General features: G+C 53.1%; 1 protein-coding gene and 1 long non-coding RNA gene across 5 annotated transcripts in view; one reads left to right on the top strand and one right to left on the bottom strand.

Annotated features, from left to right (window-relative positions):
- Positions 1–11168, bottom strand: part of ADAM8 (ADAM metallopeptidase domain 8) — a 23983-nt gene extending 12815 nt beyond the window's left edge. For 2 of the 3 annotated variants that reach the window (XM_068951138.1, XM_068951139.1), the window contains exons 1-5: positions 11043–11168; positions 8076–8185; positions 2885–2961; positions 2346–2424; positions 1432–1508 (exon numbers count right to left, since the gene is read on the bottom strand). In XM_068951138.1, the coding sequence (XP_068807239.1) occupies positions 1432–1508; positions 2346–2424; positions 2885–2961; positions 8076–8185; positions 11043–11085 (386 nt within the window). In that variant the 5' untranslated portion in view covers positions 11086–11168. Of the gene's footprint in view, positions 1–1431; positions 1509–2345; positions 2425–2884; positions 2962–3070; positions 3209–8075; positions 8186–11042 lie in introns of those variants that run through there. The other variant, XM_068951140.1, reaches the window with a different exon arrangement.
- LOC138067859 (uncharacterized) lies at positions 9063–19171 on the top strand. 2 transcript variants are annotated; one of them, XR_011142311.1, is made up of 4 exons: positions 9063–10296; positions 12969–13991; positions 14671–14768; positions 15544–19171. It is a non-coding gene; the product is annotated as an uncharacterized lncRNA (long non-coding RNA). The 2 variants fall into 2 exon arrangements; XR_011142312.1 differs by having other exon boundaries at positions 12969–13149; positions 15544–19170.

Here is a 19171-nt window from a genome sequence, read left to right as displayed (position 1 = left end):
AGCTGATCTTACAAGAAGGAAAACAGCAGACTACAAATCTTCCATGACAAACTGAGCAACCTTCCACGGACTTGGTGGTTTGGGTTACTCTGCAAGGATGCTCTCTTTTGTTAAATTAAGGCAGACCCAAGGTGGCTCTCAAGGAATGAGCAGCAGTGCTGATTGCACTATATGTCCACAGCCCCCCCCCCCGAGAGCCCGCGGTAGGCCGTGAAAGAAGCAGGGCTGACAAGCAAGAGGCATGGGCCTGCCAGAGTCTGGGGAGCCGTCCCACAGCAGGCTGCCTGGGGATATGGCCAAGGAGATGTCTGTGCCAAATGACTTTTTCTTTGGCCTACAAGAAATGAGAAGGCCAAGAACTGGCCAGACCCTTTGGAGCATCTTCCATAGCTCCTCACTAACTCTTCTAGAGCCAAGAGTGCCCCCACAATGCAGCTCAGCTTCTCCTCTTCCTATGCCCAGAGCACAGTACAAGTGGCTGACCCACTTCTGTGCACGAGCATTCATTTCACATGCCCTACATCCATGCAGGCTGATAGCTTCTCCACGTGAGGACTCTCTCCTTTTCCCTCTGGGGCCTCCACACTCAGCTCTCCTCTGCAGAGCTCATCTACAGCCTCAGCTCTCCATCAGCTGAAGTGGCTGCCAATGAATGGACCAGTGATTCCCCAAGATGACCACATCTTCAGCCTGCGTGGCCCCCATGCACCCTACCCAGAGCTCCCTAGATGGGGGTTGATGGTGAGACATAGCTGGCCTTACGCACCTTCTGCTTTACTTTTCCTTTAAATAGATGCTGGGCCATCTACTCTAGGAGCTCAGCTTGGGAGGTCACCCAAAGGTAACCTCAAATGCCTGCAAGCAGGTTTGTGACTGCGAGCACACACTTTGTGCTGCAGGTCGCAGCACCCTGGGCAAGTCCGCTCTGACCTGCCCCAGGGAGAAAGGATAGCTCCAGTTCCATCCTCAGCCCTGGCAGCTCTCAGGACAAGCTATCTCACCAGCCAGGGAAGGTACCCCTTGCCATGACTTCCTGTTGTGCTCCAATTTCCATTTTCATCTACCCCAGTGGCATGAGTCAACTCCCCAAAAATGATAGGCTAAGCTTTAAAATGCAGTGTGTTTTTCTTTCTGGGCTCTAAGCCACTGAGGTCACATATTCAGCATTCCCATCACCCAGAGGAAACGGACCTTCTTCTTCCCCCCTCTTACGAAAGCTTAGTTCTCGCCTTTGTTAGTACGGTCCCAGAGAACTGGCCCTTTGTCACATCGACTCACCGTTACACACTGTTGACTCAGTCAAGAGCAGGGCTTTGTCCCACTGACCCACCCTTACACAGTGTTGACTTGTTTAATAGTGGCACTGCAACACACAGAGAAAACGAGCCATTGCGATGCCCTTCTGACTCCTGGGTAAATCAAAGGGCCTACCTGAGCCCTTTGCAGGTGCTGATGCTTGCTGCTGAAGTGGCATACCCCCGAACATGGCCTTGATAAAAGCAGTGATCCTGCAACAGGAAAAACAGACGGGTAAAGGCAATTTATACCATGCGGAAAACAGAGAGAAGAGACAAAGAGATCCTGAAGGATGAGGGGCAGTGACCCCCAGGGGAGGTGTCAGTAAAAATCTCCCCTCTTGGCAAACTCCTGTGCAACTGGTGTAGAAAGAGGGAGATTGCTGCCGGGCCTGGGAACACTGTTGCCAAAGCAAAAAGGCAGGGAGATCAGTCCCGCCACAGGCCCAGTGGACCCTGCAGGAGCTCCTCAGGTCCCCAGAGCCATCGTGATTCAGTGTGAAAGCCTGTGAAAGCTAAAACGCACCCTGAGCATCTTGAAGGCCATAAGACCCAACCAGAGTAATATCTCCTAACAGTAAAAGCCATCCTCCCAGGGGCTGTGACACTGTTTTCCGAGCCAAATCTACATCATCGCTGACCTTCCTGCTACCATTTCTTTGGCAGGAAGTGGTCTGCTCTAGGCATAGCCAGACTCTGTGGCAAATAGGTGTCCCTAGCTGTGTCAGGGTGTGAGCTGGGGCTGGTAAAACTGTTGGCCATCTTCTTGGCACAGGGTGCAGGACAAAATGCCTGTTGAGCTCAGCAGGCTGGCTCATGAGGTTCTGACCTGCCAGCAGTGCCTGTGGATCTAGGGAAGAGCTGAGGCTGAAGCACATGCTGGCGAGGAGAGAAGGCAGAGCCCCTCCAGATGTACCCACCATGCCACACTATGTGCCAGCAGCACCTGGCACTTTGCAACATTGTCCTGCAGGTCCCTCACTGTCAGCAGGGCCTCCCTCACCCCAAAACCCACTCTTCCAGGAATCTGTCGCAATACAAACCACATACCTGAACATTCGGCTTTTCCATTATCTCCGTGCCATTGGCCGAGTAATGCGTCTCGGTGTAATGCTGTCCAAGCAGCTCCCTGCAAGAATGGGTGTTAGCAGTGACAACTCTTCTAGGTAGAGGAAGGGAAGGTGATGTACAGGGGGGGCTCAGCATCACGCTGGACCTGTCAGGCCAAATCCTGCCTGCCTCACCTTCAGCACAGTGTGCTCTGGGCTTGGAGGCTGAGGTGCTCCTGAGTGTTATATTTGGATACAACGGGCCCTATTTGGATACAACGGGCCCAGGATCTCCCAGGCTGTGTTTTTCAAGAAAGGAAAAAATGAGGTATTTTTCCTAGCAAGGATCTTGTCTGAAGGGATCCCTGGGGTGGTTTAGATGCAGTGACCCTGAAATCCAGAGCTTCAGTGCCAGGTGACTCACTCATTCAAGGGTGAGTGCAGGCCCTGATGCTATGACACCAGGTCTCAGAGAAGTTATAAACTAGTGTAAAGCGAGTCTCCCAGCTGCCCCAGCCCTCCCTGCCCACTGGCACTCACTTATTCTTCTCCAGATGCAGAACGTAGTCCTTGCCTTCAGCACGGATGCTGTAGAGGACATGGTCCGGATAGATGCTCTGCATGAAACAAAATGACAGCATAAACCCACGTTACCAGGAGCACAAGTTACAAAAGGCCTCTTTGCCTAGATACTGCCCAGAAAGCACATAGGGTCTGCCCACACACCATCAGGAAGGTGACTGAGGGATGGGGAGCCCCTCTTGTCACTGCCCAGAGGCAATGTACACACTCATCCCAGAGGCATCCAGCAAAGACACAGGGAATCAGAAGGAAAGGAAGAAAGTACATCTGCAACAATGCAAATCCCCCACACATCCTGAGATAAAGAACAAGTCATGCCAGCAATGAAACAGTCAGCAAAGGCTTGTTTCCCGTGTCTGACACATGGCCACAGACAGGCACACAAGAAATTTCATACTCATCAGTCACATGAGCTCCTTTTTTTGGGACTGTTCAACACTTACTCACAGGCAGAACCACAAAGCTCTCTGATGCACAAATGCTTTTCTCGGCAGAGACTTCCTTATCTCTGACTGATCTAACATCATGATCTTTCCACTGAAGTAGGCTTAATACCATTTTGTGTCAGATACCTCACAGTATCACTAGAGTGTTGGTGGAAGGGACCTCAAAGAATCTCTAGTCCAACCTCCCATCACCAGCACTGGGTCAGGGCCCAGCACAGCCCTGAAATCACAGAATCGCAGAATGGCCAAGGCTGGAAGGGACCTCTGGAGATCATCTAGTCCAATCCCCCTGCTCAGGCTGCGTCCTCTAGAGCACATTGCCCAGGATCGCGTCCAGGCAGGTTTTGACTATCTCCAGGGAAGGAGACTCCACAGCCTCTCTGGGCAACCTGTTCCAATGCTCTGTCACCCTCACAGGGAAGAAGTTTTTTCTCAGGTTTAGGTGGAACTTCCTGTGGTTCAGTTTCTGCCCGTTGCCTCTTGTCCTCTTGCTGGGCACCACGGAGAAGAGGCTGGCCTCATCCTCTTGACACTCCCCCTTCAGATACCTGTACACGTTGATGAGATCGCCTCTCAGTCTTCTCTTCTCCAGGCTAAATCCCCAGGACAGAGACCTCCCACCTCCCTGGTGACCTGCCCTAGGGCTAACTCCCCCTCTGGGGGAAGAAGATCACATCCCGTCCGTGATCCTTTGTGATCCCCATCCCTGGATGTTGGACTAGAGACTTCCCAGCCATACCATCTCAGTGGGGCCACTAGAAGAGACTATGATCCCTCGTGTGGTGCTCCATGTCAGGCTGTATCCTTGGCACCATGCGGGACCTACTCACCTACCACCTGGGCAAGGACACTCCCTGAGGGCACCTCCTCAGCTCTTACAGGATCCTAAGGTGAGGGACCAGGCAAAAGGCAAAGCAACAGCTCCCACAGGGCTGGCATGCCTCCTGGGTGAGGTGTTCGGCCTCTCCCAAGGAGGATGACGGTACCTATTACCATGTGAAGGCTCAGCACTCCCTGGAGGGAATCTACAACCAGATGGGAGCTGGGGTTAAATGGAAAGTCCTGCTGTCTCAGCACTGCAGTCAGAGCCAGCTAGGTCAGGGAAAAAGGGTTTTCCTGTGAGTCAGTTGCTCTAAATTCCACCCGTTTGTGTTTCCAATTTGCAGCGGTGCTGGGAGCAATAGGCTTCTGGCCACAGAACATCCTCTCTGCATGCTGAGTGAGCTGCAACAGGTTTCCTTAGAGGTAAGGCACCTCAGGCTGCAGACAAGCCTGTCCCTTGCCCAGCCGGCTGCATAAACGTGTTGTGCAGCTGCGAGGAGCTGTTGTGGGTCCCTGACACATTTTTCTCTTATGAACAGTGTCTCACGTGTGACGTGGCCTTCCCTTCTACTGTCCGCCAGCAAAGTGATTCTTTGTTATTACTGGCAGCGCCAGAGCAAGAAGAGGCCCTAAGAAATTGCTGAAAAGCACTTAGAAGGGGGTGGCAGGTCAGAGGGGAGAAGAGTAACTGTCTCTTGGAAAGAACCGCAGTGCAAGTTAAAAAAAAAAAAAAAAAAAAAAAACCTCTGATAAAGCTTCCCTGAAGCACCTCCTTCCTGATTAGCCATGGCTTTGTAAGCATTCCAGAAGGGAAGGCTTTGAAAGCACAGGCAACTCAGTCCTGCCTCTGCCAAAGCCTCACTAACCCCATGACAGTGCTGAGCAAGCAAAGACAGAGCTGCGGCCCCAGCAAATGGGGCGAGACAAGGGTTTTATTCTAGCTAGTCTGATAAAGAGGAGACCCAAAAAGCTTGCAGAGGACTGGGACATGATTTCTCTGTCCCAGCCCAGCAAAGGGTATTTCTTCCTCTGGTGGTAAGAGTCCACAGATCTCTCTCCCTAGGACAACAGAGATGGGGGCTCACCACACCAGGCAGATCCTACCTACCTCATACTGGGTATCGGCAGAGCTGTGTCACTAAAGAAGAGGAAAAGAAAGTGGATCACTGTGCCACTGCCATCCCCTGCTCCAGCCGCACACATCCACTTCAGCAAGGAGGAACCATCTCAGCTCCTCTGACCCCAATACTCCCATCAGGTGTCTGCCTGCCCAAAGAGTCTCCTCACCCCATCCCCTTTCCCTGGGAAGGCTGGATGCACGCATGACCCTGGACTATACTCAGGCTCCAGCTGGACAATCAAAGGGACCCCACAGCTCCCTGTCGCCCTGTGCTACTGCTCCACTTGCTCTGCCAAGTCCCAGTGATTCCTGCAAAGCACTGAGCTGGGGCTGGCAAGAGCCTAGCTGCCTCCACCCAGGTAGAGGACTTTCCTTTTTGCATCAGCTGGCTTTTGGACACGAGAGGGAAAATCAGCAGTGATATGTGAGCGCAGGCTCACTCGGGGGAAGTCAGCAGCTTGTGACACCAGGTCCTATGCCTGAAAATAACCTTCTCATTTAAATACGTCTCTCTAAAAATCTAGAGCGTGAGGAAAAGATAGGTGCCTCTTCCACAGACAGAAGCGTTTAACTACAAAACCTGAGAAGTCACCTTCACTCAGCTTCCTTGAGTAACACTGATTTAACAAACTGTTTCAACCTAGCACTTTGTGACGGTCCTACTCTTGCTCTGTTTTCAGGTCCCTTTACATGGAGAACCTAGGTTTCCAGCACACCCTTATCACACCCTATCGTGCCCCTGCTAAGCAAGGCTGATGACTCAGGGTGGGAGGGCAAAACCATGCCCTTGCTGAAGGCTGGTATCTCAGGAGATCCTGTGCTGTGAAAACCAGGTTTCACTCAAATATTTATTTCATCTCTAGCCCTGCATGAATGTGTCGAAGAGTTGAACATTTTGATTTAAGTAAAGCCCAAAGAGTGCCAGCCTACTTAAAACCTCACCTGCTGGCCACACCCCACATTTTCTGACTGCTCTGACCCCTTCTGCACCAGAAACAAGCTCTCGGACCATGCCTGTCCCACCAGGTGGCCAGAGGCACTTAACTGCAAGCTACACAGGAGGAGCTGGCACAGAAAACACCCTTCCAGTCACCCATCTCCATTTCAGAGAGGGACTTTTTGGTGGACAAACCCGGCTGAGAACCACGTTCTCAGCCAATGTTACTAGGAGAGCAACCTCCACTTTTGAGGAAGAGGGAGGAAACGGTTTGAATGGCAGGAGACTTTCTACCCTTAACACATCAGGTTTGGGAAGCCCAAGGCATTCCTAGGCCAGATCTAGGTGAGACCAGGTAGACAGCATCAACAGTGATCCCAGAGACGCACAGCTCAAGACGGCAGGTCCCTTCCCACGCTGTCACATGGCCATCTACATGCCACAGGGCACTGTGCCCATGGAAGGCAGAGGGACGTGCAGTTCGATGAGCTCTCTTTGCCGTGGGATCAGTGCAGAGAGAGAGAGAGACGCTCAACACGCTTGGCACAGATGGTGTCTCTAAATAGCCGGGAGAATGTTTAGCTCGTGGACAAGTTTAGGTTTCTAGAGCAGAGAAAACAGATGCTTTCAGGGAATGTTTTTGAAGCTATTTTATCAGAAAGCGTTTGAATCCCAAACGAACGCACTGTACTAAGAGTTCACTAGGAAATAAACGTCCCCATCAGGTCCCCTCCCAGTCCCATCAGGTGCTAAAGTTTTAAGTCTTAAAAGAAATGAATCCATGTGTTTAGCTGAATTTCACTTTTAAGGCATTGAGGAAAGCATCCTTGAGGTCAAGGCCACAATCCCAGGAAGGCCAACCCCGAGTGCTCAAAAATCGTGAATCAAACCCCATTCCCTCCCCTAAATTACAGCATTTCCAAAAAAAAAAAAAAAAGCACTGTGGTTCTTTCATGTGGGTGTCTGAAACTTTCTGATTCATGTTTCCCTCCCCCAAAGGATGAAAAAACAACTTAAGAAAACAAAAAAAGAGAAATGCTTATTTCTCAATGAGACTCCACAAACCAATATTTAAGAAAGGAGCAGACATCACAAGATCAGTCCAAGATGCAGGAGAGGGAACGCTGTCAAATGTCTCCAAAGAAAGCATGAAGTAGGCTGTTCCCCTCTCTGAGATTTCACCTGGCTATCAGCAGCTCCTGTTTTGACCCCAAACAATTTATGAAAGCTGCTCTGATCTGATGCTTGAAATCTTGGTCGTCTGGGATGGAGGCAATGCAGAAAGTCTGCACCATGCCATTCATCCAGGCTAAAGGAGGTCCAGCTCTGAGCCTCACTCTCTGCCACTTGCGTGCCAAGGACACCTCACCGGCAGCTGCAGAGGAAGAGGTTTCCAGCAGTGGGCCAAGGTGCCTCACTCAGGTCATGGCTGATTTAAACATCAGCTGGACGTCCTGCAAGGCAGCAAGGGCAGCTGCGTATAGACGGTCAGCTGGGATGCATGTGATTCAGGCTGCAGTTCCCAGTAGTTAAGCCAAACAGACCCCACCACAGTTTTCACCATTCCTCACATCAGCACTGCCTCTACCATGAACCAGTCCACAGAGCTGAACCAGCAGAAAACTTTCCTTTCTGCTTGGGCTTAGTTGCCTGCCTGTTTAGCTCCCTGGCAGAGCTTTTCAGGATGGGACCATGGACAAAAAGCCATCTGGGCTGGCTCAAACCATCAGCTTAAATAGAGCCTTAAAACAACGGGGTGCTGGCTCCCCTCTCCAACCAGGCAGGCTGCTGAGCATGTGGCATTTGAGAGGCAACGCTACTCACAGATTGTGCAGAGAGGCCCCTCTTCCCCCGAGATGCTGGCACCCTGCGAGGCATCACCATCTCGTACTTCTCCACATGGGCAAGCTTCTCCTCTAGGCTGGCAGAGACATCTGAAAAATTCAAAGGGTGAGAGCTTTGGTCATGCTCAGAGCTGGGATGCATAGAAATAACTGTGATGAGTGGGGACAAAGGTGTCTCCAAGACGGCCAAAATGAACGCACAGGGGAGAGCAGAAAAAGTAGGTCAGGTTCTGTAGGTGTGCTTCAGCAAATAGACTGAAATATCCACTGGGAATGCAGCCTGCTGATTGGCTCCAGGGACACCTCGTGCCTGATATATGCGGGGCCATGGCAAGTCTGGCAAAAGGAAAGGCACATTAAATGGAAAAACTTAAGGGGAAAACCTTAGGAAGAAGCAAACGATTGCATGACAATCTGCAGCGTGCCCTCTAGCTGCGCTGCTCGGAAAGATTTCTCTGCTCTGCCGCAGGTGCTCCCCGCCAGCCCCCAGCATTGCTGCCTGGCACTGGCACCCAAGGGGCGCTCAGCATCACCCACTCCTAGGATCCTACCCCAAATCTCCAGCTATCCTCCAGCCCCAGGCACTTACAGGAAAACCTCAGATCTGTTTTTTCAGTCAATGTCTAGCTTCTGGAGCTCCAGAAAAAAAAGCAGGTCCCCTAAAGGCTGAAAAACCTACAAAGACCCTGATGCGTTAATAAATATAGAGGCTTTAAGCTCCCAGTCTCGACGTCACGGTGTGTGATTTGGGGTCTGGCAACTCTCTGGGTTGTGTTTTGCAGAACGGCTTGTGTTCCAGCTGGATCAGCCCCCTCCTCCCCCAACATTGTTCATGCAACAGAAAAAAAAGAAATCCTCTACAGCACCTCTCCTCTGTAGCTTTTGTTGGTCTAAATCAGGGTTGCTAGGGTCTAATCTCTTGCCCGCCCCCCCCCCCCCAAGCTTGCACCAACACTGGCATTAATGAGATTGCATGAGCCAGTGCAGGGAGCTGATCCAGCTGAAAAACAGCTCCTTTTTTTCCCAGGGGGTTTTGTTTGCCGCTTGATCAGCTCTCTGGCTCTGCTCATACTGTGGATGCAAGGGAAGGCAGGCAAATGCAATGGCCCAGAGCTGGATAAGGCAAGATCAGGCGGGCCCAGCTTCAGTCTTCTCTAGAAGCTCTGGCATTGCCGCCTCAGCTGAGGGTGAGGGCTGTGGATCCAAATTATACCTCTGCTAGGTACAGTTCATCACTCCCAATTTATTATTTGTAAATAACCGGATTTCTAATCCCCACTTTCCACCTCAGAAGTCAGAAACTTCTCCCTCCTCAGGGTGACAAACCATGCAGACCCACGGCAAGCTTTCTCGGGACCCCCAACCTGGGACCTCGCCCAGCAGCCGTCTCCAGACACCCAGCCGTGGCCAGCAGCACCTACATCAGCTGGTTAGAGGCAGCTGGCAGAGCCCCCCGGCGATGGCAAGGTAGCATGCAGGGATCGGGCCAGAGCAGACCGCTCCATCTGTAGGTGCCTGGCAGCCCTCGCCCACAGTGCCTGAGTGGGAGCCAAAAGCCTTGTCACCACCCCCTCGGCGGGCTGAGTCATGGTCCCCCTGCCAGCATGGCACAGACTGGGGATGACAAATTTCCCTCTCTCGCTGCAGACTGATTTAGGTGCAATTACATAATTCCGCAAGCCCCATCTGCTCGCCACGCTCCAGAGCTGCACCACGACTGTACCGCCTGGCTGCCCCAGCAGGGCTACAGGGGTCACCCTGAAAACCGGCTGGGCAGATGAATACAGCCTTGCACTCAAGAGCACCCATGAAAAACAGCTCTTGCTCCTCGCTGCCGCTGCTCGGGTTGTGGGGTTGAAGTCTGGCATCATCAGGCCATCCATCATCAGATCTCTGCAGGTCTGACCCTCGCCGAACAACGGGAGTCAAGACAGGCTGGCAGCAGGGCACGGCAGATCATAGGAGAGGTCTCTGAAAGCACCACACCGGTCCCACTGCAATGAGGAGCACCCATCCCTCCGCAGTGAGGATCGCTGCAAGCAGAGTCAGCTGATGAGGCTTTCTCTGGCTGTAGGGGACAAACCTGGTGCTTGGACAGCTGGGGGAAGCACTTCAAAGCCCGTTTTTCCATCCTTTGCCCTCAACTGATCTCAGGAAGAGGATGACAATGATGAGCATGTAATTACCCTATCAGCCTGATGGTGAGTGCAGTCTCATAGACAAAGCAGCTGAAATCTTTCCGAGCAGCGACTGTCCCGAACAGCCCACACCTCCTCCAGTTAGCAGTCCTCCACACGCCACATCACTGATACTAGCCCTGCGCATCTAACCTGCGCAAGCAAGTCCTTGCATGCACCCCCCCTCTATTCCAATTAATTTTTACGGGGAAAATTGCACCACAGTCCCTTGACTCTCCAGCCACAGCACTCTTCAGGAAAGCATCCTCCAGGCAGCAGAGTACAGCCTTATTCTCCTCTTGAGAGTGAGTTTTGTGGCACAAAACCAGGCTGCGATGCCTTGGAGGTTGTACCACGAGGTTAGCTCGGGCTCCACCGGGCCGGCCCTGGGAAAGTCCCGGTGCAGCGGCCGAGCAGGGCAGGCAGCTCCCGCAGCTCGGGTGTCACTAGACGGTTTCACTGCCTGTAGCCCAAAAGTTCGCACCCGATCGAAAAAGCTCATTTTTAAGCCCGAGGCGTTTCTGGGAGAAGATACATCGTTTCTCTCAGAGACCGGCTCGCGGTGCTTTCCCGTCGAGGGTGTCCGTAAGCGGAGGGGGAAGAGCTGAGCCGCCCGGCCGCGCCGAGCCCGGGGGGCAGGAGGGACCCCAGCAGGGAGGGCGGCGGCGGCGGACTCCACCCCCCCCCCGCCGGTGCCTTTCGGCGGCAGCGCCGAGCCCCGCGCCGCGGAGGCGGCTCGAGGACCCCCCCTCCCCGGGTCCCGCACTCACCGTGGCGAAGCAGCAGGAGCAGGAGGGCCAGGGCCGGGGCCATGTCTGGGCCCGCTGCGCCCGACCGTGCCCGGCCGCCGGCAGCCCCCGCCCGCCGTGACTCACTGCCCGCCGCGCTGCCGCCGCCGCCGCCGCCGCGGGACGGGGCGGGCCGCGACGGGACGGGCCGCCCCCCGGCCCTGGGGGCTGGCGGCCGGGGCCACGCGGCGGCCGCCAGCGGGCGGCGGCGCAGCTGGGGAGGCAGTGGGGTTAGCGGGGGGGGGGTGTCCGTGGGGCGCCAGAGGGGGGGTGTTCGTGGGGCACGGGAGGTGTGTGAGCGTGGGTCACTTGTGAGTGTCCGTGGGGCGCTGGGGGGAGGGTGGTGTCCGTGGGGCGCTGGAGGATGTCCGTGGGGCGCTGCGGGTGGGTGTCCGTGGGGCGCTGGAGGATGTCCATGGGGCGCTGGAGGATGTCTGTGGGGCGCTGTGGGTAGGTGTCCGTGGGGTGCTGCGGGTGGGTGTCCGTGGGGCACTGAGGAGATGTCTTGTGGGGCGCTGCAGGTGGGTGTCCATGAGGCACTGGAGGATGACTTGTGGGGCGCTGCGGGTGGGTGTCCATGTGGCACTGGAGGATGTCCGTGGGGTGCTGCGGGTGGGTGTCCATGGGGCACTGGAGGATGTCCGTGGGGTGCTGCGGGTGGGTGTCCATGGGGCACTGGAGGATGTCCGTGGGGTGCTGCGGGTGGGTGTCCATGGGGCACTGGAGGATGTCCATGGGGCACTGGAGGATGTCCGTGGAGTGCTGTGGGTGGGTGTCCATGGGGCACTGGAGGATGTCCGTGGGGCGCTGCGGGTGGGTGTCCATGGGGCACTGGAGGATGTCCGTGGGGCGCTGCGGGTGGGTGTCCGTGGGGCACTGGAGGATGTCCGTGGGGTGCTGCGGGTGGGTGTCCATGGGGCACTGAGGAGGTGTTTGTGGAGCACTGGGGTTGCCCTTGGAGCACTGGGGGGCCCTGAGGGAGTGGAGGGGCTGCGGAGTGTCTGGGGTAACCATGGTGGCGGTGGAGGGCAGTGTGTCCACTGGTCACTGCCGGGAACCTGCCTCACCCTGAGGTGACAGAAGGACTGAGGACACTATATGGGGGCTGGGCTGTAAGGGGCCCTGGGGGGACCAGGGGGCATTGGGGAGTATCAGTGGGGCATCAGGGATCCTCCCTGGTCCCGAGGTGATGGAGGGGCTGGGTCCAGGTCATAGGTGCCAGCTGGGGCTGCAGCAGGGCAGGGCACTGGAGGATGGGAAAAAGGCAGCAAGGGGGCCTGGCAGCTCTCTTCTGGGGCTCCAGGAGAGACTGAGCCCGAGGGACACCCATGGGGTTGTACTGCACAGCCAGTGCTCCAGACACGGAGGGGGCAAAGTTCAATGACCACAACAGAGACCCCCCCCAAGTCTCTGAGGGGAGGGTTGTGACAAAGACACTCACTCTTGGAGGTTTGTCCAGCTTCCAGCCTTGCAACCCTCCAAGGAGGGAGATTCCCCATCCCCTTTACTCCCAGCCTTGTAAACATCACAGTGCTTTTCCTCTTCTGTAAGTTCTGCCCCTAAGCACTTGGAAGTCACCATCCTTTTATAACAGTGGTTTAGGTGGTAGATGACCATAGCATTCCTCTGCATATTGTCTTCCTTCTACACTAACCCTATTTCTTCATTCATTCATTTCATTCATTTGTTTAGGTCATATTTCCTAAATGTCTTCCTGTGCTTCTGGTGAGTCCGTATGGGTTTCACCCTGTTGTGCTCTCCACCTCTGACTTCACTGAGCCCTCTTTACCATACGGCTAATTCCTGTTTTCCCCATACCCACAGGCTAGCTAGCAGAGGGGGTAATACAGAGACATGGGGACAGTGTGCAGGAAGACCCCTCTTAAAAACTGACTTATGACACTTCAGTTGTGTTTTAGGCCAAGACCCATCACGAAATGAAGCTGTTGCAAGGCTCTGTGCTGCCTGGAAAACACCATCTCAGTCTGAGCCCCTGCTACCACTGCTCAGGGCGCCTACTGGCTGTTCGGCTGCTATCTTGCCATTGAATCAGGGTTATGTGCTATAGCTTCCTTCCCTGAAGCCACAGGTAAGGGTTTATCTCACTGGAGATCAAGCAGCTGCAGAAGAGACCATGAGGACTGAAGGCAGCATTTGCATTTAACAGAAAAGAGGGTTGGACACAGTGCAGAAGTTGCAGTAATTAGGTATGGCTGCATTTCACCAGGAAGCAAGCTCCCTGAAGCAGCAAACCAAGCGCCTATTTTAAAAGCAAGTACAGGACAAAAAAATTTCAAACCCTTGCACAACCTCAGAATCACACTGAAACCCTCACTGCTGAACACGCCTTTATGAAGCTTCCTGGCGCAAAAGGATATGATTTACAAACCAAAGCAATGACGTAGTCACCAAAGAGACCAGCAAGCCCAGAATGCCTTTTTACCAGCTGATGTGTCAACGTCTGTGCTTACATCAGTCTGGCAAGCAGGGCTTCCCTAGACACATGTGCCTCCGTTAGGGTGCCCTAGCTGGCTCCTTCTGTTCCCTGCAAGCAGTTTTGAAGCCTACAGTGCTCTTGATCTTCTGTATTCATTGGTTTGGATCAGTGGGACTAAGCAGAAAGTCAAGCCAGAGCCTGTGGATCCACCACCATCCTATAATGCTCCACGAGTGTTGGCAGAGCCCTTAGGTAGCTTCAGGGACTTTTTGGCTCTTTGTCACTTGGGAATGGCCGCTTATGTGGCCTCCCAGTTTATACTGATTGCACAGTTCACTCCCTTTCAGAAGCGGGCCTGAAGCTACAGGTTTTGGAAAAGCCGAGGGTGGCCAGGGTGACGTGCTCCAGGAATGCCTTGCTGCTTGCTAGCAATGGGGCAGCAGAGCTTTATCGAGCACAAGAAATGACTGACTGTGAGGAGTATTAACATGCGGGTAAGTGGTAAGAGAGGAGGCAATCTGTCAGTCAGAAGACAAGGGAGAAGGTTGCTTAGACCATAAGACATGGGCTCCACTTGTTAGAGGACAAAGGGCCAGAAGAAACACTTCTAGAAGAAATGCTAGAAGCTGCGTGTCATCTGGTCTTGAGCTGCAGGCTGGGTTTGTTTGATGCCACTTCCTGGAAAGTTGAGTTAGGCTAACAGAGATGCAGCAAGACATTGCAGGCATGGGAAGAGAAGGCAGCTGTACCACAGCGACAGCAGTCAGGACAGGGTGCTGTATGATAACCCCCCCCCCCCCTTAGCGCTTTGCGATCAGAGCCTGCAGGATGAAAGGCCGAGTCATGAGACTGTGACAGTTCCATTTTGACCACTGATCAGGAAGACTCCTGTGTTCATGTACCAAGAGAATGAGAAAAGGGATTTTGAGAAAAGGGATTTTTCCAGTGGACTATGAATTTGTTCCACATTTCTGTCTGCAGCTTTTCTGTAGTTCTGCCCTTAAGTATAGACATTTATTAAAAAAGAGAAAAAGAAAACTCCATACTTCTGGACAGAAAACTGAAACACAGTCTCTTGATATCACAGGTCATTGAAGAATACAAATAAGAGATGGGGAGAGAACTTAGGCAAGTGCAAAGGGTGACTTTTCTTCTGTTTCCTGCTTCTTCCAGACGATCCCTCCTGAATTAGCCCAGTGTTAACTCAGAAAAATCCCAGCTTGCAGAGCACCAACAGCATCACGGGGGGGCTGACAGCTAGCAGAACAACAGTAAGTGGAAAATCCCAAGGCAGCCACGCTCAGCTCCAGGAGGAGGGAGGCATCCAGCATCCTGTTGCAATCCTAGCAGCATACATACCTTTTCTGCTGTTCGTTGCCTTTTTCAGAAGATAGAGAGAGAGGAAGGAGCAGTCAGAAAGCAGAGCTAGAACTGCTGTTGCACCAAATTCCCATTTTGCCATGCGAGGCTGCAGGCACAAGGCAGAGAAGAGGGTAAAGTATGACTTAGCAGCTCCACTGAGTGCCAGTGTCCTATCACCAGTCTGCCTCAGTGAGGGTCAGCTCTGGACACGTCTGGTCTCTGATGCTGAGGCCTTCCCCCATACTAATAGGTTCTAACTTGCAAACTAGTAGACTGTGCCCCAAGGTGCCACCTGGGAATGGCCACCTTGCTTTTGAAGTTGTTGGGTGGTTGGTGGCCAGGGACTGATCAAAAATGCACGCAGCACTGAAGAGGGGGTGCTGGACACTGGCCCTGTTTAACTTACTGGTATAGATAGAACTGGCACAACCTGTCCAGGAGAAACATGCTTCTCTTGCAGTTCCCAGTTGGGATGTGCACCCATGCTGGGGTCTGCTACAGCCCTTTGCCAGAGACAGTCGAAGCAGTGGGGAGAGCCCCAAGGATGAACATCCATGCCTAGAAAACTCAGGTCAATCAGTCTTGTCAGCAGGAAGTGGACACCTTCAAGATAATTTAGCTCCCAAGCCATCAACCGAAGTACTGACGTTGAAATGGGGCCCCTCTCTATGCTCCTCTTCACAGGCGTGTGCAAAGCATAGTGCTGCGTGCTGCTCCAGCCCAGTCCTCATGTAGACATCCTGCCAACTCAGGGAACCAGAGCTAAGAACAAGCAACCGTTGCAGCCGGCTGCACCCTCTTCAGGGCTTGACAGGCAGGCGTGGATCGCGAGGGGCCATCCCATCCCCTGCCAGACCCCCTGAGTCACCACCCAGCAGAGGAAGCACCCCCATTTCCTGCTTGGAGCTGCAGCTCTCTGCTACGCATGGCTTCAGATCTCCACCCCGGCTAGGGAGCTTGCACGGATGTGTGGGCGCTGCTCAATCCTGCTTGACACCGGATGCAAGACAGTGATTTCATCGGGACTGCCGCCTTGCAGGAAGCGAGCAGCTGTGCTTGAGTTCTAGTGAGGCACCCAAGAGGAACTGCATGGCGCTGAAGGACAGGCTCGAGGCTGGACCGGTCCCTGCCCTGCACATTGCAGGCTTTCAGCTCTCAGCCAGACTGCTGTGGTGGAAGGCTGGAGACTGAAGCCGGAGAGCTGTTTCTAGTCAGGGCTGACCACAGTGAACCCAATCGGTCACTTTTGCTTGGGCACAGAGGGCATCAGCAAGTAAAACTGATGTCCCAGGACACTGCAGAGAGCCCAGGGAGGAGAAATATTGACTGATGTAGCATTGGCCAGGCTGCCACAAGGAATGGGCTTGTGTTTCCAAAAGGGTTACATCCCTGAGGACAACGGTAGCAGGGCGGGAATGGCCAGGGCTACACAGAGGTACCAGGACCAGGTGATAGGACCAGCCCAGCCGACACACTGCTGGTCCCACTGCACTGTGACATGGCTGGGGAGCGGGACACCAAACTAGCAAAGCAATAGCATAGATAGGGCAGAGCGTTGGTCGCTGGCCTCTGCCATTCAGCACCGAAGTTTGGAAGCGTCTCTTGCCACGTGCGCACATCGCATCTGCTCTTGGGGCCACGAGCCGTGGGAAGTGAGCTAGCTGGTGCCGGATATGGTGACGCACAACCACCGAGTTTTGATCACCCCAGGGAAGGAACTGGATTCTTTGCCTGGGTCCCTAACATGTGCCTCTGCATTGCCCTTGCTCTTTCTGTCTGCTGCCCTTCCTGCTCAATAGATACAGTGTCAAAGGTGTCACACTAAAAATACCATCGGTTAGAGGCTAGCATGCACACCTTGGTACGTGGCCAGCTGTCTCCTCAGTCTGCTCTGTGCGTGAACTGAGGGCAGGATGGAGAGAAATTAAGCCCAAACCTGCTTTAGACAATTTGCATTTAGACACAGAGCAGTTCTGAAGCTTTTCTCAAGCTCTGTTACTTTTCAGAAGCCCTGAGTCACAGGAATGGTGAATCTCAAAGCTAAATTACTGCACTGCTTCCAGCCAGACATATATTTATATCTGTATGTGCAGGTATTGCTCCATCAGATACACTAGCAACCAGGAATGCCACTTTCATAGAGTGGCAGGGAAGTGTGAAGACCCAGTGAAAGACCGGAAAGGGTCATCCATCAAAGACCAAAGACAAATGCAGACCTAGTAATGTACAGGATTTCACTCAGGGAGGAAACAATTCAGCAAGGCCCTGCATAAGCCTGGGGCTCTGGTGTAGGAAATAATGTTGCAAGAAAGCCAGGAATGCAGAAAATTTCAGTAAGATGGGAGTATTATTTTAGTTTTAGAACAAAACTGATTTCATTCATTCATGTTTGCTGTCTAACACCTAAAGGGTCCTAGGCCTCAAGAAGCCTGTGTCCAAGGGGTCTGGGCACTTTTCAGGCACCAAGATGTATGTCTCCAATTTGTCTGGCCAGGATTCCTTGCCATGACCTGGAGGAAAAGGGGTGCTGCCTAGAAAGTCGTCCTCATCCTCTCCTGGCTTCTCCTTAGGTTGGTGACCACATGCTGCTTTTGGATAAGCCCTTTTTTCCCCCAGCAGGGATTGATTACTCCATCCTGTCCCACCTCTGCAAGTCACCAGGATTACTCACAGTGCTCTGTCTCCTGGCCGGGATGTCCTGGGAAGCTGCAGGGATCTTGGTGACCTCTTGATTTTGGTGCTATCAACACATGCCAGTGGTAGAGCCCTTTTCCTGCTGTTCGTTCCTTCTGGTGCTTGCAGCCCTAAGACACCCATTTGTGCCTGTTCATAACAACATTTATATTGCAAGTCTCCTCCATGGGGTGATGATTCCTGCAAGGTGTGCAGAGCTGAGCTGTCCTTGTAGGAACTACTGACCACCCCATGCTCTACAATGCACAGCAGAAAACCTGGCTCTTAGGGGATACTCATACTAGACAAGTGACAAGCGGCAGGCAGAAGAGCCAAGAAACGTAGGTGGGGCTTCTCTTCCTTCACTGCGGAGGAATAAGATCTTCTGGACAACGAGGTACCCAGCTACCACACCACGGGATATAGGACTGCTGCATATGAATATGGAATTTTTTCCTGCTCCTCTCCTGGCACAAGAGACTGTGTGTTCCTTCTCTGCAGTAGCACCACACTAGCCTTGCTCTACTGACCTCATTCCTGGTAAGGCTAGGAGTGGTGGTGACACATACTTCCACCTCCGGCTCCAAGCTATCAGGAAGATGTCAGACATCAAGTCTGAGGGACTCAAGTCTGCTCTTGGAGAGAAGAGTAGCTATATCTAAGTGGAGACCTGTCAAAGTACCCCAACCACCAAAAGCACTCTCTCACAACCAGCTGAGCATCCTGTTTGTGGGTCACTGTCTTTGGGTGTTTGAGGTTATTAGCTAGTGGTCTAGTGCTAGGGACCTTGCCATTGGGTGTGGGGGGGGGGAGGGGGCCTCCCGTCACCCAACCCTCGAAAAAGGCTAGGATGACAACACCTTTTAAGATAAGAATGTAAGAATGTAGAGTGTGTGAAATTAGATGCACAAAACCCTGGAGGGCATTCACAAGGAAGCCGTCTATCAGTTGGATTAAACAGTAACCCAAGGAGCTTCGAAGAGATTTCTGAAGTAAAGCAGTGAGCCTGAAAAGAAGAATAAAACTGTGCAACAAGGCAGGGAGAGACCATGGAGTAGAAAGAGCTGCAGTGAAAACCTGGTCTGCCGCTGCCAGAAGTTGCCCATCAGCATCACAACCTCTGCCTGGGCCAGGTAGAGCAGCATCCCTGCCAAGTGTCAAGAGGAGTCTGCATACAACGAGCCGGCCATCAGTGCAGGGTGCGAGAAGCAGGGACCCACAGCTGGGGCATTTATGTTACCTTGCGGGGAGGCTTTCTTCTGGTGTGCGGAGCAGCGGGTGGTAGGGAGCACCATGGTTCCCATAAAGGTAGAGCATCCACGTTTCCTGCAGGGGGGATGTGCAAGGAAAAGAACCAGTACGACCAAGGGGGGGGGGGGGTGTACAGGTAACCCACCGGTCCTGTGAGAGGGGTTGTCTGTGCATATGACTGTTTGTGTGTGGTCAGAACTTCTCGGGGTTAGTTATAGATAGGTGCCTAGAAATTTTTTAATTTTAGAAATTAACACAAGTGTCTGGTATTGTAGTTTATCTGTTGCATTACTTCTACTGATCCTGAATGTATGGTTCATTGATCACAGGTTAATTACATGTCATTAATCAAAAATGGTGTGTTCAGTTATCAACTTCAATCCTGATT

This window comes from Struthio camelus, chromosome 7, assembly GCF_040807025.1.
Source record: "Struthio camelus isolate bStrCam1 chromosome 7, bStrCam1.hap1, whole genome shotgun sequence".
NCBI lineage: Eukaryota > Metazoa > Chordata > Aves > Struthioniformes > Struthionidae > Struthio > Struthio camelus.
This window is presented reverse-complemented; position numbering and strand designations above follow the sequence as displayed.